Below are 27,369 nucleotides of genomic sequence, written 5' to 3'. Positions count from 1 at the left end.
TGTCCGCTGAATTTTCACACCATCGTTTTAACTTCTTAGTTTAGTGGGTTAACATTAATAAAATAACAGCTATTCTTCCAGCAGCAGATTGAAGAACACAGTTAGCTACTTTGACTCCGTCAGGTCGATGCTAACAGCTAGCTGCTAGCTAACATCAGCTAACGTGCTAACCACGGGGAAAAGGCGCAATCCAGCTAACACGGCACCGCACACACCTCAGGAAAACTTCCAATAAAGCTTTCTGACGGAAAAGAAACACCACAATGTAACCCTGAATTCAGTTTAATTTGGCTAATCAATGCCTCTTACCTGTCCTTCACCTTGAGGCGTCACTCCCCCGTGTAGCACACACCGACACTGAGGGAGAGGCAGCAGACGGTAGGTGGCGCCACACAGACACAATGTCATATCTACACAGTCATTGCTTTATTATGTCCAGGTTAAAAGGCGCTAATAGGAAAACACCAACCTAGGCGTGCAGTTTATTAGAGCATTAAACATTAACCATATGAAGCCAATGCTTGAGAAGACACTATTATCTGAGATTCAGGGAAGTTAAAGATCCATCAGTGACCCCTAGCGACCAAAAACAAAAGCTCAAACTTCTCCTGCAGTGAGACCAACCATCAGATCTTATACTTTCCTAACATCAGAGCTGTAAGTAGCTTTAAATACAACCTCTCAGCAGCAACAGTTCATTTTCATTATGATAGATAGACCCAAAAGTATGTGGACAACCTGTCCTTTAGTTCTTTTAAAAAGCTTAAAAATCTTTTTTCTGTTATGGCAGCATTGTAAAGCCCATGATGTTTGTAATGAGATGTTTAATATCTGCGTCGGTGTAATGCTGGGGTGCGCACATACTTATAGATAGTATTATCTATAAGTGTGTGTATAGATACCGAGATAGATCAATCCCTTCCTCAGCAAATGTCGTCTCTGGTTGTGCAGGCCTACGCCTTGTTTTTAATGTTTAAATAGTCTCTATAGAGATATGCTCTAAGACGCAACAGCTGTCAATTCATATCTTGCATCTACCAGTTATAGGATGCAAGACGCACCACTCGTGCCATTCTGCTATCTCCCAGTCCCTGTTGCAGGCAACAATGTGGTAAAACAATACCTATATGACATTTTCCCAAGGGTCTATATTGTTATGTCTGAGACACAACACTGAGAATATGCAAAGCCAAAGGAATGATCGTGAACATTGCTATTGAATGTTTTTGAATTTGTCAAAATCACTGAAAGACAGAGGAAAATAACATACACACTTACATTGTGATGGTAAATTCTGAAATTCGTCATGTAACTGGACAAGAATGGATTATTTTAATGCCAGGTGAAATGTTTTCATTTACAACACAGGATGTTCAGTGCAATGGCATCAGCAAAGTCATCAGCAGCGTGCACCGTAGTCACAGAACAAGTGGTTTCATGTTTTAGAAATGATGGTCTGTTATATAAATGGAAATGAGGAGGAAGAAAAACATAAAATGTTTAAAATGATACAAATTTCACGAGACAGCATCACTGCCAAAGCCATTTTTATTGCTATTTATAGTGACTACATCGCACTGGATAGCCCTAATAATTCAAAATTTGAGAGCTACAAGAAATGAGTTTCTGACAAATTTTACAGCTTAATGTGCATTTATTTATTTTTTTTAAATCTAGAACGGCACGAGCAGCTATAGAGTGAAAAGATTTGTGAAGCAAAACAAGACACAAATCAGCAGGTATTGGTAAATAAGTTAATATTGCTCATAATGCTCACTATTTAGTTTAAGTTAGGAAGACAGTTTACAGCCATATAAAAAGCCAGTTTAAAGCAAATTGAAAAGCAATGGACTTACTGTACCATGACTGACAAAAAAAATTTGAGAAATGCAACAAATATCCCCCCACTGCGTTAAAAAAATCATTACATTGACAAAATATTCCCAAAATGCTAACCTGTCCTGCGTACCATACAAAGCATAGTGCTATACGGCTTTTCTAATCGGACACCCAAGCGATCACAAGTTCTTCCTTGATAAAACTGTATAAAATCGTTTTCATAGTATCAATCTGAAAAAGAGTGGTGAGTGGCACATGAGTACAAATTATCACTATATAATTACAACATTTACAAGTCAAGAAAGTATGTCAGACGTAGACATATGACGTAGCTTCAAAAAACTATGTAAATCTATAGCAACATCGTCTTGAAAAATGTCCTCAAAAGGCACAGACAGAAGAAAAGGTGAACCATGCAAAAAGAAACAAAATGTGTGTTTTTTTGTGCAAGGAAGCAAAACTCAAGTTTAGAATAATTACATAATACAGCAGATTGTAATTGTTTTCACTCTCCAGACGACGCCCTCTTCATTACAGTACTGAATACTGTACATGTGTATTACAACGTAACTTGACCAATTACAGCAATTTAAAGTCAAGCAGCCTTTTTGGCCACACGGAAAGTGAAATATCCAGTTGTACATTCATGATATTTACAGTAATAGAGAGTTTCAGAGAGCTATTTGGGCTTTAAAAACAATCTGCAACCTTTAGGCTCCAATGAGATTGCTAATCCAGTCTTTAGTACTAAAAAGTGAGTCACCTGCACATGCTCACGTACAATATCTGAGTTGATTTCACTGAGCATAGAGAGATGATTCGTTAAACCATGTAACAATGGCTACCAGTCGCCGTAAATCCACCACACATCCTGTACATTCATATCCTTACATTTCTGTGCAACATCACTGGGCCTATCGCTAGCAACAACGTACCTTTTCAAGTTCATGTGTTGCTAGCAAATAGCAGCCATGGAAGTTACGGTTTAAAGACACTCCTTGGTTGCAGCTTCCGCTCCATAAAGTGACACTCGGCTGCTCCTCTGAACAAACTAAGGGCCACTTCTCAGTGAAAAATATTCACTATTGGACTGATTGACACTGCAAGTACTGTTGCGAGGTTACTGGAAGACATTTCCTCAAGAAAAAACAAAAACAAAAAATCTTCTTAACCTCCTATTAACCCTTCACCGACTTCACTACAACCCTTCTTAGCTTGCATACATGGACCATCGTCTGATTCCCCACCTCTTTAGGGAAGAGATGCTTTACAGTTTCTTTCTGACTCAAACTCTTCTGCTCCCCTTGTAGTTAAAGGGGTTCTTATTATTTTCTTCCTCTGACCACTTTTGCCACTTTTCTCTATCTTCTCTTACGACATGCCTGTCCAAATACATCAGAGAACACCTACGGGACAGAGGCGGTTTACAAATCAGGCAGCACTCAGCTGGTCTGCCTTCATATCTCGGAGAGTCGGGGCGACAGTCTGCGTGCCAAATTGTTTGTTTGCCTAATGACTGTTTCTGTCTGCACCATACCAAACTGTATGTGTATGTGTGGATATTACAGCTAATATTACACCAGGATCCAATAGATCCTACGGCAGGTTTGTTACTTGTTCCAGTTTTTACGCCAGAGTACATATGTCCAGTGTACGACATCCAGCGACTTTGCCGATCCTCAAAGCATGTTGAATGCAGGGTATCGCTGGGAAGAAATCCCCAGTTCAAAGATGTGAAAGTGACTACAGTTCACAGCATAGACAGCAAATGGAGTGGAGTAGAAGAGTTACAGTAGTATGACCTACAGTCAGAGAGCAATCACTCCCTCCAGTTCAGCGCAGAATCCCATTCTACCTCCTCTGCAAGAGAAGTTCTTTCCCCACCACAAACAGCAGGGGGCGATGCGTGTCTATTTATAAGTTCCAGTTTCTAAGACTGGCTCTGGTTCTCTCTGCTTTCCTGTACAGATTCCTGACCCGGGTTGCAGGCTCTGATCAAACAACTGGAACGATGTTCAGTCTCCCCCGACCGGGAACAACTCTCATTCCAGTTGAGTCGTTGCTAGTTCTTGATCTCCAGGATGGAGGGGTTGTGGTCCAGGATGTTCAGTATGATTTTGTCCATGTACTGACGCAGACGCAAGTTGATTTCTTCCTGCTCCTTCAGGGCTTCCATTAACTGGGGAGAGAGACACAAAGGTAAACTCCTTTGTGCGTGCTTAAGTCTGTGATTGACAATTATTTACATTACTGATTAAACCCCCGACTATTTTCTCACTGCTTATTATTTCATCTATAAAATGACACGAAACAGGAAACAGAGCTGCTAACAATTTGCTAAACCCCGACATTATGCGTTTAAATTGCTTGTTTTGTCCAACCAAGAGTCCAAAACACCAAGAAAATCAATTTTCTGATAAGTGTGACAACTAAATCAGAAGAGCTTTACATAACATCCCACAAATCCACTGATTGTTTCAGCTCTAATGCTGCTATGGAGAAGATTCACATTTCATAGTGCTAAGCTAATCCTTTTAAGGAGCAAGAATAGCTTATATCCATCGGCCTTGGTCAGTGTCTACGTGTGAGATATAGTCATGGTAATGACCTCCATATAATGCATATTATATTAAAATCTACAATACTGTAATATCTAGAGCACTGCTGTGCTGTGGTATGTCCCAGAAATGCCGTTATGCTCTAACAACTGCATGAGATTTTACCTGGTCTCTGGAGGCATGATCTATCTCAGCAGCTAGAGACTGGGCCTTGGTCTGAGTGGCAAACAGCGTCTTGGCTTCATACAGACTGAGGCTGAGGATCTGTCCGTTAAGATCATCGTTCTGCTCCTTCAGCTTCTGGTTCTCCTAAAACACAGAATGAAGGTGGGAGGCAGAGGAGAGAGAGAGAGATGGGGAGAGAATGAGATAAGTATCTGGACCAGGGTACCACCAGGTGTATCACAGGTGATGATGCTTTTTAAAACATGGCCGCTACTCAAGCCTCACTCAGCCCATACGACAGAACACTGCACTTGGTACCTCATCCAGCAGCAAACACAGCAATGCACATCTATTTTGGCAACACGTACAGCACGTGACATGGGTTATGCATGTTACAGAACAAACTGCTCCCCTGCTTTGTCTGGTGTGTTATGAAAGCTCCATGGTTCAGTTGCCTTTGAGCGCTGACACAAGGTCAGTTTGCTTTTCCCTTGTACCATCCTTGGCCATTAGAGAGGGAATTGCAGTACTGACCCCAATTCAGCTCGGGCAAGTTCACTCTACTCCATTGTGATTAGTTGTTAATCGAGAGGTCAAAGGTCACAGAAACAATTTTACCATCAGACCGGGACAGAGCCGAGCCCCAGACAACACCAGGTGCTGGAATTCAGGGGGAAGAAAGTCCTGGGACACAAATCGCTGGACACACACATACAGACATTTACAGAGGTGCACATGCAAGTATGAGATAGTGAGCTTATCCTCATGGATGTCACAGGGTAGTGCCTCTCAAAGTAGAGCTGTTAACCTACATAATTAACTACATCATTTGTCCAACCACAGATAATCAAAGTGAATTGTTCTAAAACTAAAACTGCAAGAAGTAGCTCAGGATAAGAAGTTGATATATTGAGAGAGAAAGACAAAGTGGAAGTATCTGCAAATTGAAGCTGGTAAAAAAAAAAAAGCATTATCAGTTCCCTTATTGCTTGTCTGCACTTAGTGTGACAAGTTTGCTCTGAGGCTATAGGAGGAGATGGACCTTATCATCTTAGTCGCTGATAAGATACACACAATGTGCAAATCAGCAATTCTAACTGACTGGCTGTACTGTACATCACTTACAGAGTTACTTCATGGCTTGGTGGTTTCAGTACTTTCTGCTTTTGTATTGACTTTTCCATTAACTGAGGAACTTGAAGGTATAATTTCTAGTGCATATCACTGCGCGTACGACTTCAAGGACCATTAACAGCTACTTAAATTAGTCTTATCAGAGGGGACGTCTGAAAAACACACTCGTCTCCTCCCCTATCTCTAATGTTTACTTTGCACCAGGTCTGTGCAGTTTGCACGACTGGAAACACTAACTTGACATTTGAGTCTCTAACTGTGGCAGGAAAATGTCACTGTTTCTAGGAATACTGAAACTAGTGACACATGTGCTCTGCGGCTGTGTTTTTTTTTTTTTTTTTTTTTTTTACAAGACAACAGAATCAGATTCAGAAATACTTTATTTATCCCGGGGGGTAAATGTGAGCGTTACAGTTGCTCTGATAAAGAGAAACACAAGAGAGCTATAGGAAATACAATAAACTAGAATAACAATTGCTAGTATGTACAGAATATATACAATAAATGAAAATAGAAGTCATCACAGTTGTAATGAAGTTAAGCTCCGCTGGACTCTCCATTCATTTACCAAAGTATCAGTACAACATGTTGAGGACAGTGCTGCTTTTAAAGGCAGTGAGAGGAGCCAGTGCAATGATGGTTACCAGCCTCTAACCAGACTGGTAATATGTGATAATATATTCTGCCCAAACCCACCCCCCAGTTTTAATGGGTGCACTAGCTGCACTTAGTATCTGCAGCCGTGAAAATAACAAATGTGGCTTGATTTATGAAATCAGTGCATTTAGTATGTCACTTATTCCTGAATGGACTGAGAGTCAAAGACTAAGAGTAACTAGTCAAACACGTTAAATTGTGAAAAACAGCTTATAAGTAAAATCAACCTGTACTCCATCAAAAATGTATCAAGTTGATACAGACTGGAAATCAAGGCTGGGAAAAAGAGGAATTTGTTCAATGTTTGAAATAAAATAAAAACTGGTCAGCCAAGAAATGTCTGCCGCTGCTTTCAAAAAAATCAGCCATGACAAGTACTCATAGATTATAGGCACCTTTGGGTCTTGGCATCTCTGCATCTCATACTCTTTAGTACATCCAAACCATGGCATAATCTTCTACCAGCGCTGTGATTACCCTCCGATGAAGCGTTATGTTTAGATATTTCTGAAAGTCCTTTCATTCCTTACGTACAACAGCCCTGGAGACAAGCACTTGTGCAAACATCAAGAGATTTTAGAGAACAGGGGCCATGTTGCTTCCCACTCTCTAAAATCAATGTGAAAGCATTTTATGATTATCTCCGCATCTTAATGCACACTCAGTAGCTACAGTGCTTACTGAGCTGACTATGCACAACAAAGACTTTTGAACAGAGCCTTTCGTCAGTACCTGCTTGAGCCGCTTGACCTCGTGCTCTAGCTCCACCTCCCTGGTCCTGCTGTTGAAGTCTGCCAGCCCAGAGGACGAGCTGCGGCCGCGTCCGGGCCTCTCTGCCTCCAGCTTGAAGAGCTGCAAATGCTCCAGCTCTCGACGCAGGTCCTCTATCAGCTACACACAGACAAAGGACAGATGAACACTGTTACATAATGTCAGTGCAGTATTTTGTAGGTGTGGGTGTACGAGCTGGCATAATTGCAGTGAGAGAGAGGGCGACGGGGGGGTAAGGGACAGTGACGAAGCAGAGGGAGCAGTAGAACAAACAACCCACTCGGTGCATGTGTCTGATTGCATAAAATTGTCCCTCCCACCTCCTGCATGGCATCCTTTTCTTTCTGGAACTGGTGTCTGTTCTGTCTCAGTTTGTCCATCATCTTCCTGTAGAGGTCCATCTCATCCTTCAGGCGCAAACTGGTGTCCTCCAGCTTGTCTGTCATCCTTTGCTTCTCCTGAGGAAGGACAAACATACACATGCAGTTATAGTTTTGTGTTATTTATGTGTTTCAGTTATAGTAAATGGACATTCATTCAAAATTTGAAAACCCACAAAGACACACACGCATATCTACATTGATGGACACTTTTGTATGAACAACACAGGTTTTAGCTATAAAAGGTTGTCTGTGTGCATTTGTTCAAGAAAAGTCCACATAAATATATTTCCATAATGAAATAAGTTTTCTATTTTCTGTGATCACAAAGCTAGTGTTGACAACTTTCTGCTTTGGTGTCATTTACACAGGTACTGCGTTAAAATAGACATGTGGTTCAACAGTAAAAGGGTGATTCAACACCTCACTTTTTAAATGAAATTACAGTTCCTTGTAATCTTTTGTGTGTGTGTGTATATGTTCAACATTATTTGACAATTGAGGAAACCATAGCATCCCCATAGCATGTAAAAATAAGGACAGAATAAAAAGATAAAACAAACAAGATAAAAGAAAGCAAAGAAAGACAAAAGTAAAAATATGGCTTACCTCATCCAGTTTCTCTGTTTGTGATTTGAGTCGGCACATGTTAACAGCAATGTCACTATTCTCCTCCTCCAGTAGCTTAACTCTAAAAACACAAAATCCTGTACATAAGTTTGCTTTCATATATAAGCTGAGTACATCTCATAGTCAGCACCTCTTTAAGCGAGCGTCCACAGCAAAAATGTAGCTCCAAAAGCAACTAACTAACCCCAGGAGGAATCTCTTGAGGCGCTCTGTTTTGCATACAATTTTACAATCTGCATTTTCTCTTAACAAGCAGGCACATCACAGTCTTATCAACGCCATCTAGTCCGGTTTTGTGCACCCAAATCTAAACAGTATCAGTATCAGAGAAATTGTTGGTGTTTTTCTCACCGACTGGTGAGCAGCTCTATCTGTGTGTTCTTGTCTCTCTCCATCTTGCTGTAGGCCTCTCGGTGTCGTCTTAACTCCTCCTGCAGATTTTGCTCTGCTCGTGTCTCCTGGTCTTTCAGCTGCTCCTCCAGCTCATTAACCCTGGGATGATGAACCCATCGCACAGAAAAAATCATTCAGTACAGTAGCATAAAAGAGCTGAGGGTTACTTTTTTAGACCGTGAATACTAAATTACTGCTGGGCCGGACATATATTCTTTCCTAAATAAACCTTGAGTTTTCTGACTCTACCTGTGCACTAGTTGTGTGTTCTCCTGCTTCAGCTTGGACTTGAGATCACCATTCATCAGGATCTCGTTCTCGAGTTCGGCCACCTTCTTTTCCAAAAAAGTCACCTGATAGAAACACAGAAAGTTAAGCTGAATTAAACTGAATTAATTTTATGGATTAAATTTAGGGATTTAAAATGGTGCATGCTCAAAAATGCTTGCCATACTGGTATGAAAATTAGGAAATATCCCTCTCATCTTATCAACAACACTTTCCATACTTCCTAAAAGTAATTGTGTAATTCCAGAGTTTTAGTTTGAGAAATGCCAACCCTACACCTTAAATTTGCAGACGCAAGAGGAATCCTGACAAGGCTAATCCTATGAATTAGCATTCTCAACTTGCGCTTTGCATCCACTGGGAACAACTCTTCACTATCTGTGATTCTACTGCCAAGAGTATAAAAAATGCTGAAGGTGAGATGCATTTAATCTTTTATGAGTTTTCAGTAGTCATGCAGAAACAGGAAGGGTTATTATTACTTCCCTGACACAACTTAGCATGCAGACAAACAAAAGTGCACACACACAAAAGGTCACAAACACATTTGTACCTTCTCATTGATGTCAATGTCACAGGAGTCGATGCTGTCTCGGAAAAGGTCCTCTGTGCTGCCGTTACTGCTGCTCAAATTGCTGTTGTGAAGCAGCTGCCTGCTCAAACACACAGAGATACAAACTTGAAGAAGCTGCCGGGAATAGATCCAGGTGAGAACCAGCTGGTTCTGAGTGTGTGTGTGTGTGTGTGCGCGAGAAAGAGAGAATGTAAAGGGAAGTGTGCTCTGTCTTGCAGTGATGCAAGATAGCAGAGACAATGTGGGACTATAAGGGCAGTGAGTGCCAAGGAGAGAAACTGGTGCAAACAGAATTAAAATTAGTACACACATACATGCACACACACACACACACACACACATCTTGTATTAAAAAACTCAGATACACACCCACACAGGTGTGCATATATAGGCCCGGCTCCATTGCGGAGATTAGTAATATGGAGAGGATTTAGATGAAGAAGAGGAAACAGGAGGGAGAAAGAACAGGAGGACAGATAAAGACAGCAATAAAGTGGAAGAAGTGATCAAACCAGACAGAGAGGACAGTAGAGGGAACTGGGGAAGAGAGAGCCAAACCTTATATTGAATACATAGATCAGGTCTGACAGGCCATTTTCATTCTGTCAGTATAACTCAGTTACTGTGGGTGGAAATAGGACCAAAGCTTAGATAGAAAAACATTTCACCCAGTACAGACCAACAGACCACGAAGAGGGATACATGGCTGCCACTGAGAGAGCTGATGTCTCTGAACTCTTTATCTCAAATGAAAAACAAAAGATTTTATAGCACGCTCTGTTTCAGATTTCAGATCTCAGTTCATGCCACCCAGACGTCATGTATTTTCTCTGAACAACCAGTTAGTAATTAACTTAGAGCACAATGGTTGGGCAGCTGACTGATAAGGAAGCAGTGACTAATCTTTCTGTGTGTGTGTGTGTGTGTGTGCCTATATCAACAAATACAGCAAACACATGCAGCACAGGTTGTATAATGCATAAACACACACAGTACAAGTGAATGACCTTCCTTAGAGACAAACACACACACACACACACTGTACAGGTGAGTGGCCTACCTTCCAAAAGCAGTGCTGGAGATTTTCCTGTTAGGGCTGCAAAGGGGGAAAACGAAATGAAAGACATTTTTATCACAGTGAAGTGCCATGGATATGTCTAGACTCACAGCACAACAATACAGTGGTACGAACTGCTGATGGTAATAATGATTTAGGCTATTCAGTGTGGCAGACATGTAGGAATGAGAGAGAGAGAAAGAAACACTGAAGGACATGTCAATGATAATACAATTTCACTCCTGGTTCAGTGAACGTGGGTTTCTGTCAGCTCAGCAACTGTCTCAGGGGGACAAAAGCCCAAAGACTCTTTCAGTCTGATGTGTCTGTCTGTGCGGGGCTTCACACTGGATTAACAAACATACTGTAGGGTCACACAAATGAGTTGGTGTAGATATATCATCAACTCCTGGTAAAGCTAAATTAATAGAGTACAGTAGAATAATCCCAAGAGATTCCCCTGCAGTTGATGTGCCAGTTAATGTCATGTCCTCTCTTTGAAGAGGTCAAAGAGGCTCAATTGTGGAGCAGAATTACTGCTGTATTTAATAATCTTTGGACTTTTCTCTGCACAAAATGTACACATCTATTATTGAAAAACATTTTTGTGTAAAAGTGCACAAGTTGTTTCAGTTTTTCTTTTACTGGTACTCTTAGGTACAAAACAAACTAATAAAAAAAGTTTAAAGTGTTCATTTCTGTCATTTTTTTAGGTTACATTTCATTTATGAGCATTTTTTGAGGATTGTGTAACCATCGTACCATTACTTCCTCCCATAGGTTAAATCCACAGATATTCTCAAAAAGGGCATACAATACCAACAATCCATCTATTTGTCAATTAGATCAAGAATTCAGTGTTTCGGCTTGCATGATGTCATGTGCGGCTGCCTTGGCTATGCACTGTTTTCAAATGAACCAAACACCACCCGCCAATTTCATGTTTTTATTGCCTATGCTTCAATGTGGCCAATTTAATTAAATTAATAGTGTTAAAGGAGCTTGACATGCTCAAGTGATCCTTTAAATTCTTCATGCTGCTTAGTGGCAAAAGCTCCTTCCTCCATCCATTCTGAGTCCATTTAGTCTTGCTTAAAAAAACTCAATTCTTTGAATTGATCAGTACAGTATCTTGTTAATGTTTTAGACAGTTTCATGACCTGCTCCCATGTCTACATATTTATCGTGATTTTGCATCAAAATCCATTCCCTCCACCATCCTCCTCAGTCTGTATCCACTTCCTGTGAGCTCACTATACTCAAAGCAATTTCTCCAATTGATTACATGTTGCTCACTCTTTTATTCTTGCTCTTTCCACCCTCTAGCTCTTTCTTTCTGCCCATCCCTACTTAATTATTCATAAGGGGAAAACATGGGTCTAATTAGACTGGCCATGTTGGATTATGGAGCTGTTTCTCTCCGGGGATAAATCCTGCTGAGTCAGCAGAGAGTCCACGTAACAAAGAAAAAAGGTGACTCCACAGTTCACACCACGCTGAAAAACATTATTCTGCACCACTTTGTACTAATAAATAACTACATGTGTGTGCACTTGTGTTTGCAGGTGGACAGTAGAGCTATTAATGATCATTAGGGATTATGTTTCCAATAATAGATTCCCTATTACAATGGTTGATGAGGTGAGCATGGGAGCCTTATATAACAATCAATTAGTGTTTGAGTGTGTGTGTGGGCAATTTTATGCATGTATGACACAGGAGGAGGAACACTTTAAACACCCCTGTAACAATATTACATCATTCTTATTACTTTATATGTAAAAAAAGCCCACAAAGTAAACAGAAACCCCGAGTCAGCCTCACCAGTCCAAGTGGACCAATACACTACAAATCCCTCTCTGTTATCCTGTCATCAAGTTATTGTCTTTTAATACACAGTGGTTGTGTATTAAAATTACCAGGATCATCAACGCTAATTTTTCACAGGAATAGGACCCCCTACCTGTTTTCACTGAGAGGCTTTTGATTATGGAACCAGCTATTGTGTGACTGCTTCCGTATATTTCACTACTTCACTTGCATTTAATTGTAATAAAAAGCAGCAGACTAAATTGCAGTCAGTGAATACTTGCTGGTGATTTCATTTGATTCACTGTCTTACAGTCAGAATAAGAGTATGATGGCTGGTGGGAAAGATTTGACGGCAGAAAACGGCTACAAACTGTAAAAGTTATTTAATTTGTGGCATTTGGTGGGTGTAGTTCTTGTTGTGTTACATTTGTGTGTGTGTGTGTGTGTGTGTGTGTGTGCGCGTGCGCTTGTAGGCATGTGTTTGTCCTACCTGTTTGCCTTGAGGTTTTTGAGGCGAGCCTCCAGGTCATTTAGCAGGTTGACCTTTTTGCTGCACTGAGAACAGTAGACATCCATCAGTTCACCAGTGTACTGCTGACGCACCTTACGAGGAGTCTGGCCCGCACTGTAAACACACACAGAGACATACACAGTATGTCATGTGGCCTGTGCAAAGACACCTTGACAACTGGCCTGACTATCCACTAATCACTGAAACTGAACAGAGGCGGAAAGAGATGCTAAAGATTGAGAAGAAGAGAAAAATAATGTTGTGACCATCTACAAGATATTTTCTGGGACAAATTCTCTGCTACACATGAACTAAGTAATGGCCTTTTTTATCCATCCATCCATCCATCCATTTTCAACCGCTTATCCGGGGTCGGGTTGCGGGGGCAGCAGTTTTAGTGGAGATGCCCAGACTTCCCTTGCCCCAGACACCTCCTCCAGCTCATCCGGTGGGACTCCGAGGCGTTCCCAGGCCAGCCGAGAGACGTAGTCCCTCCAGCGTGTCCTGGGTCTTCCCCGGGGCCTCCTTCCGGTGGGACATGCCCGGAAAACCTCCCCAGGGAGGCGTCCAGGAGGCATCCGAAACAGATGCCCGAGCCACCTCAGCTGGCTCCTCTCGATGTGGAGGAGCAGCGGTTCTACTCTGAGCTCCTCCCGGATGGCCGAGCTCCTCACCCTATCTCTAAGGGTGAGTCCAGCCACCCTGCGGAGGAAACTCATTTCGGCCGCTTGTATCCGTGATCTCGTTCTTTCGGTCATGACCAAAAGCTCATGACCATAGGTGAGGGTAGGAACGTAGATCGACCGGTAAATCGAGAGCTTTGCCTTTTGGCTCAGCTCCAGCCTGATGAAGCCAACATGACAACATCATCCGCAAAAAGCAGAGATGCTATCATGAGGTCCCCAAACCGGACCCCCTCCGGCCCCTGGCTGCGCCTAGAAACTCTGTCCATAAAAATAATGAACAGAACCGGTGACAAAGGGCAGCCCTGCCGGAGTCCAACATGCACCGGGAACAGGTCTGACTTACTGCCGGCAATGCGAACCAGACTCCTACTCCGATCGTACAGGGACCGGACAGCCCTTCACAAAGGGCCCTGGACCCCATACTCCCGAAGCACCCCCCACAAGATGCCACGAGGGACACGGTCGAATGCCTTCTCCAAGTCCACAAAGCACATGTGGACAGGTTGGGCAAACTCCCATGAACCCTCGAGCACCCGATGGAGAGTGTGGAGCTGGTCCAGTGTTCCCCGACTATCGGCCGTATTGGCCGACTATCGGCCTTTTTTAGTTATAAATATTTAAATCCATAAATAGTCATTTAGGAGTTTAGGAGGCACAATACCAAAATTACAGAGTGTACCTTTAACACACTTTGTACTGCAGTTATTCAAACTTTTTGCCGACGCTAAGATGTCTAAGACTTCTTGTAAATCAGGGCCTCATTTTGAATTTAAATCTCCATGCCAACTTCATTCGGTGCGTTTTGTCTGCTTGGTATGCGTGGAAGCAGCATGAGGCAGTATTGCCAGTCTATCAGCTGGGAGACTTAATCCCATTAAACACAGGCTTTCGATGAATATAAATGTGGCCTTAAAGGCAGGAGCTCCTAAAGTACACTGCTGCAGTCAAGACCCAGAATAGGATGAGTCAGGTAATGATTCTGGAGTTCGCAGAGTGGAGCCTCAAGTCCAATACTTGATAGAGTTCAAGCTATGGAAACTGGACAATTTCTTCATCATAAACAGCAATGCACAACTGATGATGTGTGATTATTTGCGCTTAGTAGCATAGCGGTTCTCAACCCCTGATGGAGTGACCAAACTTTTGCTGCTGGGCCTGCAGGATGATTCATTAAGAAAGCTGAATTATAATTACATACATTCATAGCAAATTAAGGCTATTTGCACATTATCTTGACTTTTGTCTGCACTGAGTTTAGTACAGGTGTCCCTGTCACGCTGAAAACAACAGAACACTGATTTTGAACTGCAATAGGTCATCACTACATGATGTAATCAATCTGTCATCACCCGCTTAGCTACACAATTAACATCCTATCACCGTTGGAACAAGCTAACGTTGGTAAAAAACCTGACAGTGATCAGTCTAGGTAGTGGACGACAATGTTTTGTTTGTCTAACACTATCTTACCTAGAGGGAACAGATGAGCCAAGGTCGGAGTATCCGTTGGTACGAGTCTCGTCGTCCGGGCAGGGGCTGCTGGGAATGTAGTCTGGTTCCTCCCCTTCGCCGTAGTCCTCAAACTGCTCCTCGTTCAGAGAAGCTGAGGAACGTGTTGATAGATCTGAGGTCACTGAGATGCTGGTCTGACCACACCTGAGTATAAAAAGAGAGAGCTTGATGTTATACTTACTTACGTCATTATCTTCATCTTGGGAGGTGAGATACAACAAAGGCACTCCAACAAACTGATGATGATTCTTTTATTTGAATTTAGAGGATACATTTTCTCCAAAATATCACCTGTAGACTAATGCATTATATTATACATTGGAAAAACAGTGGAGAGAGGAAAAATGCCACAGAGGACAGTTGACAATGGCCAATTTTAGAGAGTCTGATTGAGAAAACAGTAGTGAGGACCACCAAGCTGAAAAGAAACAGACAAAACACACGTCTCCATGAATAAAGGTCTCTGTTGTATGCAGCACTGGAAAAAGGAGCAGGCAGGAAAGCAGAAGTCAAAAAGATGGAATTGTGCTTACTTCTCCCCAGGGAAAAAAAGATCCCCCAGTGCGTCTTCCTTATCGCCCGGTCTGATCAGCCCGTCTGAGGTGTCTGACCCTTGGGTGCTTTCCACAGCACTGTCTCTGTCTGATTCCCTCTCCCTGCCGTCGTCTGCCACCTCCTCCTCAGGCTCCTCCACCTCTCCCGGGAACAGCTGGCACTCAGGGACGGGGTCAGGATAGGCCCGTGTGCACATGATGACCGGACAAAGCCGCTCCTCCTCACCGCCCTGGAGAATGATGGGAAGAAAGACACAGAGAAAAGAAAGGGAGGAAGAGATTACTGATGAGTAAGATCACGAACACGTTTGCAGACACTGACCTGTAAAAAAACATAATAATAATCTACATAATCTAGCATACCCCTAAAAAATACATCCAAATATCTTGCAAAGTTTTATTTCTTAGACAACAGGTGTATTTTGGAATTCACTGAAAAGGCCTTGACTTGTTTTGACTTTTAGGGCAGCTGTTTCCTAAGGAGATGAAACTGTTTCTGAAAGTTGCACCAGTGTAAACTGGCCCATCTCAGCTCCACCAAAGCTGGCTGATGGCTGGATACTAAGCTTGTCAATTTACCAATGGTCGGTTTTTGAAAATAATGCATGTCACCGGTTTCAACACCCAATAAGTAAAAAAAACTGTCTTAGACTGTCTTAGTTTTAGACAGAGGAAAGTATCCTACAAACCAAACTAACCCTAAAATGTACACACTGAATCATGAATGGCTCCAAATTCTTGACCCACTTGTATTTTCATGTTTTTACTGTTTCATCAATATTGAAAATGCAACTCTAACATGCAACTCACTATCACTATCCTTATTCGTATTTTAAGATGCTACAAATTATATTCAGCAAAAGAAAAAATCCAAAAAAAGGCTGAAAGCCAGCAGTCAGCACAGAGACTTGTTGTTATGGAGACACCGTCAGAACGTTGCCAGGTCGGTATCATGCAAGAAGTTGCAAGTTTCAATCCATCTCATTGCGATTCTTTGTTTGAGTTTTGCTTAATTCTTGTGGATTTTGTTTTAGCGTGGATTTTTTCCCATTTAGTAAATTCTTTCACTGTGGGAATGGTCTTAAGTTCACATTGGAGGTCTAGAGGTCTGGAGGAGGTGAAAGGGCAACAGGTCAAAGGTCACAGGTCCCACTCCATCTAGTGTCATTCTTCCACGGCTCAAATCCAGTCTAATGCAACAGAGAACAAGGACTTATCTCAGCATGACTGAGCAGCTGAAACACAGAGCAGCATGAAGGAGGGCGGCAGGTGAAGAGGTAATAAGACAGGAGAGACAGCAGGGTGAGGGGTACGTTGGGTTGTGAGAAACAGAAAGGTGGAGAGCGAGTGAAATAGGCATGTATGGATGGAGGTGGGGTGCAAGAATAATCATAGAAGAGAAGAATGCAGCTAACAAGTGAGCAGAAGAAAAAGGTGGCATAAGGAACAAAGCCAAGAAGGAAGGAATTAGCAGTACAACGTGAGGGTGAGATTAGACGGGAGTGTGAGAGCTGTGAAGAAAGATGTGGGAGAGGCAGAGAGATAACAAAGCAGCTTGAGGACAAGCAGGTCGGTATTAGACGATATTAAGACTAATACAAGATTTCAGCAACTAAGATTCAGACAGCTCTCTCTGTCACACACACACACAGGCACGCACACAAAACTCTGACTTTTCATCCTTTAAGCTCAACTGTTGTAGAAATTTTCATTCCTTTTCAATCCCACTCATACATAAATACATATACAAATAAAAAAAGAAACAGAAAACAGGCCGTAGACTTATTTGGCCCTATTGCTTGATTAGAAAGGGAGGTTGTGCATGCAAATAAAGCTCTTTTAAGTGTCAATGAAACATGAGAAAGAAATTCAAAAAGCCCTCTTGGCCATTTAGTATACTCTTTTGAGATGGTCTGTAAGATATGAATATTACTGCAATATTCCAATGCTGTGTGTATCTTTTTAGAGGGGATTATCTGTTCATGTGTATTACCTGTTCATATCCCAATAATGCATTTATATTTTCTAACACCCCAATCTCATAACCAACCAAACATAAATTCCATACATTCCTGTGTGCAGCTAAATTAAAAAGCACCCACTCGAGTCATAAAGTGAGGCTCCGTACCGTTACAAAGAGCCAACATGGGGTCTGGAGCTCAGTCACAGAGAATAAAATGAAGGATAAAGGTCTCTTTGGCATTCCTTAGACTAGTCTCTGTATTTCCCTGCAGCAGAAAAAGAAGCAGTGTGAGGCAAACTAATAGGCAGCCCCCCCTCTATACTCCACAACAACAATTAAAAAAACTGAACAAGCTAACACAGCAGGAAGTTTGACACCTGCTGTGCTTGTTCTGAGAAAGAGAGACAAGGCAGTTTTTCATTACATCAACTGAAAATTACCACTTCATTAGCAGAAGTACACATTTCCTAGTCGATGAGGCGATAACGATAAAGAAATATCCTCACATTAAAGTTATTCAGTCTCTTTACAACATAATGCTGCACTAATACAATACCACCGGTAAAGAATGTATTTAACTCCAACCTGACGGCTCATTTCAAAGTATTTCAAGAGCTTTTGTTTGCTCTGTTCAGGTGAATGTATGTCAGCATCCTGTGACTCACTCAAGTGTTCAGGAACAGTAATAATACATGTTGAGCAGTCAGTCAAGCACCATTTTCAGGAGAAGAGCAGCACATGTGCCGTCATTTAGGCTGCCAATTAAAGCTTTTCTGACAGCTATTGGTTCAGGCAAAGGCACTGGTGGACAGTAATATCCTACCAAGTGTGTGTGTGTGTGTGTGTGTGTGTGTGTGCGCGTGCAGAGTTAGAGTTAGCCTCTCTATGTACCTGCCCACTTCAGAATGGCCCTTGGGGCTGTAACTGCCAAAACATGAGCCTACAGACTGTTTTGAGTTGCTGGATTTCCCCCGCAGCACAAACACACCTAGCCTGCCAAGCAACGTCCAACCTGCCAGTGGCTTTGAATCGAGGTTGCCAAATTCTGCTGTGCTTTTAACTGCCTCTGCCTGAGGCGTGAAGCGCCTTCACATCACCCTTTGGTCCAAGGAGGATTTTTATCACCATTAAATGTTTGCCTGAGCAAAATCAGCTCTTTTATTGATACTTTGGTAGCAGGTTTCATTTCAAGGTGAAATAATGAATGAGTATCAGTGGCATTTTTCAGAATACAATAAAGCCATGCTCAAAGCAGTTACATACTTTAATAATACCCACAAACTAAAACTGAACTATGACTACAGGGAGGCTGACATAAATCTATACTGTATCGTGCTTTGATCAACATTTATGTCTGTGCATTGCCTTTCTCAGATGTGAAAACTTTTACTACAGAGGCAGGAATTGATGTAAAACTATGCAGCTTTTTATTATTACCCTGCACAGCATGCATGCTGTCGTACATATTCTTTCACTTATAAAATTATAAAAAGATTTTTGATCTCTGTGAGTCTGTTGCTGCAGGGTCTGACCTAGATAAAATACAGACATCCTATCATCTCTTTCCTGCTTTCCTTCCCACTCTCCCAGGTGAGACTTATGTCAGAGAAGACCAAGATGGAGAGATGAGGAAAACACACAAAAAAGACATTGGCTGTGTGTTTGTGGTCAATTAGAGTCTAGTAATGTTTTTATTTTCTTTTTTGGAAGTTAATGAGAATACGTACACAGGATGTTCACATAGGTGTATATGTGAATGCTTTCTCTGTCCAGCTACCTAAACCTCAGCCAAGCTCTGTCCAGATCAGTCATCACATCAATTACAGACTTGTGACAGACTTATTACATGTAATTTGTTATCATGTGTGGCTGAATAAACATGTGTACTCTAAACTAAACTCTCTCTGGAAAAATCCAGGTCAGACACGTTCACTACGGACATGTAGATTGTCAGCCCTGATTTTCCAGGTAGAGAAACAGCTGTGAGGCATGAATAGTAATGTATGAGACAGAATACGAAAGAGACTCTTAACACAGCCAGACTCGTAGGGAAAAATGTATTATTTACATCCACTGCAGCTGCAATAGAAATGTAAAAAGTGAGGAGAAAAGAGACAGAGGGACAGTACTTGTCACTTTTCTACAGTAAGCTGGAGAGAGAGAGAGAGAGAGAGAGAGAGAGAGAGAGAGAGAGAGAGAGAGGTCGCCACATGTCAAGTGGAGAGAAATAGATGGGAAGAAAAAAATAGACAGAGACAGATGGTACAGCAGAGAAAATATCAGAGTTAACTGAAAAATAGAAACTGGAAAATAATTTGACCTCTTAATTAACTTTCAGTTAAGCTCGGCAGTGACATTTTTTAAGCCGTGAATGGATGGAAGTTTACATAATATGCATGCTGACTACCAAACACACCCTGTTGACACAGTCCTGAAACTCTGGACTGTTGAGTAATGTCTTTGTAATGCTACGGTTGCTGAGCAACCCTGTGGAAGGTTACAGTATGGAAAATTATTAAATATAAATGATGTTGCTGTATCTTAATTACTGCAACAGCATCGGCTGCTAGGTAGGCAAACACGCAGTATGTTTTTATTACAAAATGACGTGTGTGTTTGTGTAAGAGAAAGACTTGGAATAAAACAGGTGAGTGGGAGGCAAACGTGCACCCTGAGATACACTGAGAAGTTTATCTCAAACTCCTCCAACCCATGTTGACATGCAATTTTATTTCCTATGTGGTGACCTGTAGTCAAATCATTAACCCATCCAAACACATGATGCAAACAGTAAAGAGTATTCTAAGGAAGTCAAATAGGCAAATTGACTTGGTATTCATGGGAAACGGCATGAAGCTACACTAAGAAGGAAAAGTGGACAACAGACCTTTTTCACAGCAGGAGTTTTGACAAGTCTCAACAGGAAAAATACAGGTGTAATTAATAACATTAATGACAGCCAGATCCCAGGTCCAGGGCTTCGTGCGTGTTGCTTACTCAAATAAAATGGAGAATTAAGTGATGTTATTACTTACACTTGTGTATTTTTCAATGCGAGACAGCGAGTCATTTCAGCAAGTGGCCAAAAACAATGTACGTTTCCATTCAAGTGACTGTAGCAGCTGTAATAACTATGACGGGGGCAATGGTTTGAATTCAGGAGACCATGATCCTTCTCTCAAACTATCTAAGTGATTTTGTCTAACATGCACTGACAAATGATGTATTTTGGTGTTTTCATTTGGAGGGTTTTTACTTCTACAAGTAAAAAATCTAAACAGTCTATATTCATCTTCTGTAAAAGTTATAGAAAATGTTTCTTTCTTGTCATACAAGGGATCTAACTCCTGTTTTCAGTAGCTAATGAATGTACTGGCTCACAGTGCCAGTACACTCTTGTATACAGTAAAAGCTTACATGCTCACGCACGCACATACACAAAACACACACAGAATGACAGGCAGAGTGACATGAAGTAATTGTTTAGTGGAAGGCCAATTAGTTTGAGTTTAGCGTTCAATCACAAAGTCATCAAAGGCTCAAACTCTTTATCAGGTTGAACAACGACAACGCTGTTGCAGCTGTCATTAAAAAGACAAACTCTCAGTCCACCTCTCCTCACACCCCTTTAGTGCATGCTGAGTGCTGGGGGTCAATACCATTTTAGTGCTGAACAAATCATTAATCTGCCCCTTTGGCACCGATGAGAACCGTGTGGATGACCCTGCATTTCAAGGCTCTATTGATCTAAATGCAAAAAGATGGCTTTGAACTCTCCAGACCATGACTGGGCAAGAGTGGTGCAACTTGAACATCTTATTTGTTCAGTTGGAAATGCTGCCAGTAGAGTGAGATTCCCTCGTTAGTCTGATTCACTCTCATTCGTGTATCATAAACGTGTTTATCAAACAGTAAAGTAAATGTTAAGTTGATTGAGCGTTTGCAGAATTTTCCATGAAAACATCCAAATTACCAAACGAAGAATACAGCAGATAATATCATACATATTAATAAAGGACCCACAGGAATTTATCAGTTACAAATATTCAGCATTTAAAACGTTTAAGCTTCTACCTTTAAGAAAGGTATGGCAGTCTATATGCTTAAACTAAGGCTTAACGTGAGCTAAGATTTCGATTGAGGGTCGCCCTTTACGAATATTTTTGCGTTGTGTCATTTAAGCAACACTAGATTAAAGGAATTATCCGGCTTATAGGGTTTTAAAAGGTGTTCTTCCTGTTGCATGGTTAGTTGTATAACTAGTTGGACTGTAACCACCTTGTTGCTGTACAAGCAAACAAAACAAGTGTTGTGCAAAAGACAGAGACGATGGAGTACTTCACCAGTGCAGGGTGGGACTGGATGAGCAGACACATGAACTGACATCGACCGGATCGATTCACACTGATGAAGCTTTGATTTAGTGTGAGTCAGCAGGAAAGGGGCAGGACGATGAGCAGAAGCGTGAGGGACAAATTGAAAGGGGTTGAATGTAGAGACGGGTGGATCGGAGAGAGGAAAAAAGACAGAGCAAGAGAAGGGCAGCAGGGAAAGAACACCAGCCTCTCTGCTTGTGTTTGTCAGACCGAGCTCCAGTGATAGGAGGCGTTTCTCTGCAGACTGCAGAGGCTTCACATCTCTCTCTCCCTCTCTTTGTTCATTTTCTCCTCATTCTTCTAAGCCCTGAGCTCTTTGAATGCTGCCACCGCCGAAATATTCACCTATGAAGTGAATCGTTTAATTCCTCTGCTTTGATATTCAGCATTTTGACTCGGTTACCAGCGGGTGCTTCTGTCATTCTGAGCCTAAGACCCAACCAGTGGGTAACAAGACACTCTGAGACAGGAGGGCATAAGAGGCTTTCCAGAATCTCAAAAGGACGGTCTAATTCACAAATACACAAAAGATTAGTTGATTATGTGATAAGTCAATCATTTGAGTAATTATTCAAGCCAAATATTTGCTGGTTCCTGTCTCTCAAATGTAGGGATTTGCTACTCTTTCTGTCATATAAATAATAAATAATTTGTAGAGTGATGATAACATTCACACCTACGTGGATTATTTTGATACCAACAATGCCATGACAGGGGAGCATAAACACTGTCTGCATGTGTGTCTATGTGCTTGTGTTTGTCTGTATTATTCAGCTCCTATAGCTAGCAATACTCTTCCTATGCATTGCCACATCACACAAAGGGGAAGTAATGAGTCATATTTGACAAACATTTTGTTTGGTCAACACCGTGAGAAACTCAGGTTTCCGCAAATGACACACACACACTTGCCCAACAGAAATACTGTACAAAAACACCTGAGACTCCTCATGGTGAGAACTTTTGAATAAAGCCTCCTCCTCCTCTCATTCATTCATCTGTTAGTCAAAACAGTAAGTAAAATGTCAACACTGGGGCTTTTAGAGCAGCTCGACACACACAACTGCACCTCTATAAAAGTATAACAACTCTCACTCTGCACAGGTTTCAATCACAAACACACACATTTGTTTTCACCCAAGTCTCAAGGGAAACAGGTAGCTGGTTGGATTACCAGGAATGTGGCGTTGGACAAAGGACAATGTAGGGAGGGACTGGGGCAGCACACTGGAGACTGTGTGCAGGTACCAAATGAAACCAAGCTCAGATATGCACAAGAAACCCCAAGAGGCGAAAGAGAGGTGTGTGTGTGCGCCTGTGTTTTTTCTGTTGTTGTTTTTATGTATCTACTGAACGTTTATTCTGCCTAGTTTGGACTTCATCAAGGACACATTTCAAGGTGACAATTTGGATTTAGAGTGAAGACACACATTCAGATTAGGTTTAGGGCTAAAACCATTTACGTGTGGTCACAGATGAGGTTAGCAGTGAAGAAAACAGTGCTGTCAATTAAGATACTAAGGTGTATGAATGTGTGTGTGTGTATGTACAGCAGGCCCGTTAAACAGGGAGAACTTGAAATACAATGTCATATTACATTGTTGTGTGTGCTTTAATGAGTGAACTGCATTTTTAATTACAAAGACAGATTCCCTGAGAACATGACAAGACAGTTAAGCTCTATTACGTGAAGATTACAAGGCTGCACGCAAAGCAACTGTTGCATCCTGCAGACTGCTGCTGGTGCACAACATTCAGTAGATGCTCTGCATGTGCAAGGATGTGTGTCAGTGTGTGACTGTGTGATATCAGAAAAAGGCTCAAACTGGAGCAAAACTTAAACCAAAGAGCTGTGTTGTACTCTCTTATCCCTGTGCGCATGTGTTACCAATTCTTGAGAGAAGAAGAGAGAGAATCTAGACAGTAAAAGGAAATCTAAACGTTGGAGTGGGTACACCTAACCTAACAGTCATATTGAAGTGTAATTAAAAAGCTGTCACACCACGCAGGCAGGCCAGTGTGCGGGTTTATTAGTCCATCTGCCCTCAGGGTGTCAACCACATGTTCTCTCTTAGGTGTTTGACAGCTGCTTATAGTGTGTTTGAACAAAACACGCTACTGCTTCCCATCAAAACAAGGAAGTTGGCATTTAGAAACAGAAGTCAAACCAAAGTCACAAGTGTGCTTTGTCTTACAACAACAGACAGTGTGATACAGTCCACTGAAGCTACAGCTAATGATTATTTTCATTATTGACTATTTTATCAGAAAACAGCAAATCTCACAATTTCCCAGAGCCCAAAGTGAATCTTCAGAATCCCCGTTTAGTCTTAAAACCCAAAGATATTAAATTTACAATGACATAAAACACACAAAAATCTCTGTCACTATCACCATTATTTTTAGGGATTGCAAGAAGAGAAGTAAGACTCATCTTCAAGGAAAAAACACAACACCATGACTAATATGTGGCAGCATTAACGCTCAACAGCTCTCTGTCTCGTTCATTGTTCAAGTCTGTCGTCTTACAGCCAAAATGTGTTTAAAAAAAGTGTCTAGCGTGTTGATTGTCCTCTCTGAGTCATCAAACTCCTGTCCATTGAACAGAAGAGAAAGCCCCTCGCTTTCTTTACCAAAGTGCAATGTCTTTGTCTTAAGTGACTGTTATTTCAGCCCTGTTGCTGCTGTCCGTTGAATGGGGGCATTTCAGTGTGCCGTTAGCAGCAGACCCTCAGCGGGTGGTCAGGCCACTGCCTCTTGTCAGCTGTTGCATGTTGAATTTGGTGATTCAAGTTTTGTATTCTGTTTTTAAATAATACTTGGAACTACAGTACATTAACAAATTGTATTTGTGTTAAGATAGACATTTGTTTTGTCCGGAGATTATTCTTCCGCCTCTCTCGGTATCAACGCATTTGAAAGTATGGAAGTAATCATAGAGAGGAGTGACTGTTGTAACTGCAACAGATTAGGCTCCATTCATCCAGAACAGCTCAGTACTGCATGCTAATCTAGTTATTCTCGTCCTGGTGTACACCCCGTGCACAGTCAAAGACACTTGGCTGAATGTCAATCTTGTTTCAGGGAACAAAAATAATTACTGTAAAAAGCAACTACATCTACATGCCCATAAGAAGAAATACTTCAGTGGAAAACAAGTCTTCCACATATGTTTGGGACCTGTGACAATGAGCAGAGTATTTCCTGCTTGGCTGAAGAAGAGTAAATCTCATTATGTAATGTCCAGTCACAGACCAGGAGTATTCAAAAGGACTATAGAGTCTGACGTCACATGTTGCCATTGGGATCCTCACAGTACAAATGAAACTCACCTTGCCTTTCTATTTTTGGAATGCTGAATGAATATTACAACGTACAAAAAGTACTGCCTCAGTCATATTGTTTTTACATTTTATTAAAAGTCCTCTAGATCATTTAAACTATAGTGAAGCTGACTATCACAGTATTTTGTTAAATGTGATTGTTATGGTATAAACTTCTCCCTTTTCTCTGAACTATGGCCTGAATAAACAGACTGGCATAACCTTGCATTGCATTTCTAGTGCATAATGATTTCAGACCATTTCCAATTTACTGAATATTAAAACTGAACATCTTAAATACACAACAGATGCTGAGCCCTTCATCATAACAGCCCACACTATCTTACATTTATGTGCCAATTGTCATTCACCTTGATACTGCAACAAACCTGTTGTTCTCACATTTACAACCAAACCTCTATCTTTCTTTCTGAATCTATTTGTACCCGGGCATGTTATATTTGTCCTGTTCACAGCACACTCCTTCATGATCACACTCTCTCTCCCTTCCCTCTCTCATCCCCTCTCCTTCCAGCTACCCTGGTTTCCAATTAATCCCATTATCATCAGAGAGATGTTGAGCTGCAACAGAGCCATCAGCGAATGAGGCAGGGAGGGAAAGAGAGAACATGATGAGAAGGGACACTGGGAAGCAAATAGGGATGAGGAGAGAGCGAACAGAAGAGACAGGACAGTGCAGCGTGATGACATAGCTGAGCAAGACAGACAGGGAAGCTGTGAGGCAGGGGCAACTGCATGCAACACACACACAAACTGGGGGACAATGGGCTCTGCACTGACGCTGAACTGCCCCCCGTTTCCTCACCAATCTTTCCCCTTAACATATAAACTATCTGCGCTTTCTTTGTGATTCTTTCACTAATCCCCCCCCCCCCACGTCTCTCTACTGAGTCTTTTTGTCCTCATTCAGTCAAGTAATCTTTCATCACCCCCATTTTCCAGCTGGTTGGGTGCAGTCTGGTTGCTTACCCCGATTTCTAGTGAGGGGAGTCCATGGTCAGCAGTCCCCCTCTTTCCAAAAACCAAGCCCTCATGCACTGAAGTCATCCACTCGCCCTGTTCACCAGGGCTAAAGCTGCTGTCCTATCTCACAGATACATACACACACACACACACACACACACACACACACACACAAGCACACACACACACAGGTGTTCCCTTCAAAGGCAAGAGGAGGAGGAAGCGTCGGGATAGTCCAAAGGGTGAGTCCCTGTTAGTGGTATAATCCAAAGAGAGGCAGAGGAGTGGAGCAGGATGTATCGTTCACTTTAAAACACTGCACCGGCTGCCTGGCTTCTCCTACACCCGACAGAGACAGCAACTGCCTCTCTCTCTCTGTAACACACACACACACGCACGCACACACATGCACGCACACAAGCACAGACTCTGCACCTCACACACTCTTTCCCTCTCTCGCTGACTGGTCCGCCGGCTGACTCACATTCACACAGTGAGAGCTCAGATCAGGCAACAGTTGTTGAATTCATGAACCCTCCTCTCTCTCTCCCCCCCTCCCTCTCTCTTGCGGGTGGTTGCTTAGCAACTGGCTTCTGTGGGCGGGGCTTGTGAGAGTCCTCACATTGCTGCACACTCTGCTCTCGGCTGCCTCCTACTCAGGCTATATTTGCATATGAAGCCCTGCCTGCCTCTCTGTCTGTCTCCGCTGTGGAAGAGGCCAGTGCCTGTGTGGGCTGTAAAGAGGGGGAGGGAGGTCATTGTTGTTACTGAAGCTGAAAGAGTTTGTCTTTAGTGATGCAGCAGATTTCTCAAGACGGGTCAAAAAAGAAAAAAAAAGAAGACACTGTTTAGTCTCAGTGAGAAGGAGTAAAGGTGGTGGAAGCATTAGAGAGAAGGAGAGAGGTGATGGCAAAGCAGATTGAGGCATTTGTTGTTAATTTCACCTAGCTAAAACTGTCAAATGGGTTCAGAAAATCACTTGCAATGCGATGTGCCCTTAAAAAACAAGAAGAGACATCAATTCAGCTGTATAATTACAGCTTAGAGCTACGACAGTCAATCATTGTCTTGCTGATCAACAGAGACTGAATCCACCACTATCGCAATCACGGATTAATTGTAATGTTCTTGTAAATGTTGTTAGGTAATCTTTAGTTACAGCCCTACACGGCATTATAATAACAACAATCTCAGATGATTAT

At 41.9% G+C, this 27,369-nt stretch overlaps 1 protein-coding gene across 1 annotated transcript; it reads right to left on the bottom strand.

Annotated features, from left to right (window-relative positions):
- Positions 1-1,345: 1,345 nt before the first annotated feature.
- On the bottom strand, positions 1,346-26,643 carry rab11fip4b (RAB11 family interacting protein 4 (class II) b). The gene is made up of 13 exons (XM_070827516.1): positions 26,174-26,643; positions 15,501-15,751; positions 14,926-15,111; positions 12,749-12,883; positions 10,450-10,485; positions 9,369-9,468; positions 8,777-8,880; positions 8,486-8,626; positions 8,114-8,195; positions 7,445-7,582; positions 7,086-7,244; positions 4,563-4,706; positions 1,346-4,018 (listed from the first exon to the last, which is right to left on the bottom strand). The coding sequence occupies exons 1-13, from the start codon at positions 26,249-26,251 to the stop codon at positions 3,902-3,904; spliced, it is 1,671 nt and encodes a 556-aa protein (XP_070683617.1). The 5' UTR covers positions 26,252-26,643; the 3' UTR covers positions 1,346-3,901.
- Positions 26,644-27,369: the final 726 nt, after the last annotated feature.

This window comes from Pempheris klunzingeri, chromosome 3 (assembly GCF_042242105.1).
Source record: "Pempheris klunzingeri isolate RE-2024b chromosome 3, fPemKlu1.hap1, whole genome shotgun sequence".
NCBI classification, from domain to species: Eukaryota; Metazoa; Chordata; class Actinopteri; order Acropomatiformes; family Pempheridae; genus Pempheris; species Pempheris klunzingeri.
This window is presented reverse-complemented; position numbering and strand designations above follow the sequence as displayed.

Excerpts from the sequence above, each read along its gene's own strand:
- rab11fip4b (XM_070827516.1), bottom strand. The coding sequence starts at position 26,251 with ATGACTTCAGTGCATGAGGGCTTGGTTTTTGGAAAGAGGGGGACTGCT. Across the intron at positions 12,884-14,925 it reads GGCTCATCTGTTCCCTCTAG|TGCGGGCCAGACTCCTCGTA; the intron begins GTAAGATAGTGT and ends GTGTGTTTACAG. Across the intron at positions 8,881-9,368 it reads ACATTGACATCAATGAGAAG|GTGACTTTTTTGGAAAAGAA; the intron begins GTACAAATGTGT and ends TGTTTCTATCAG.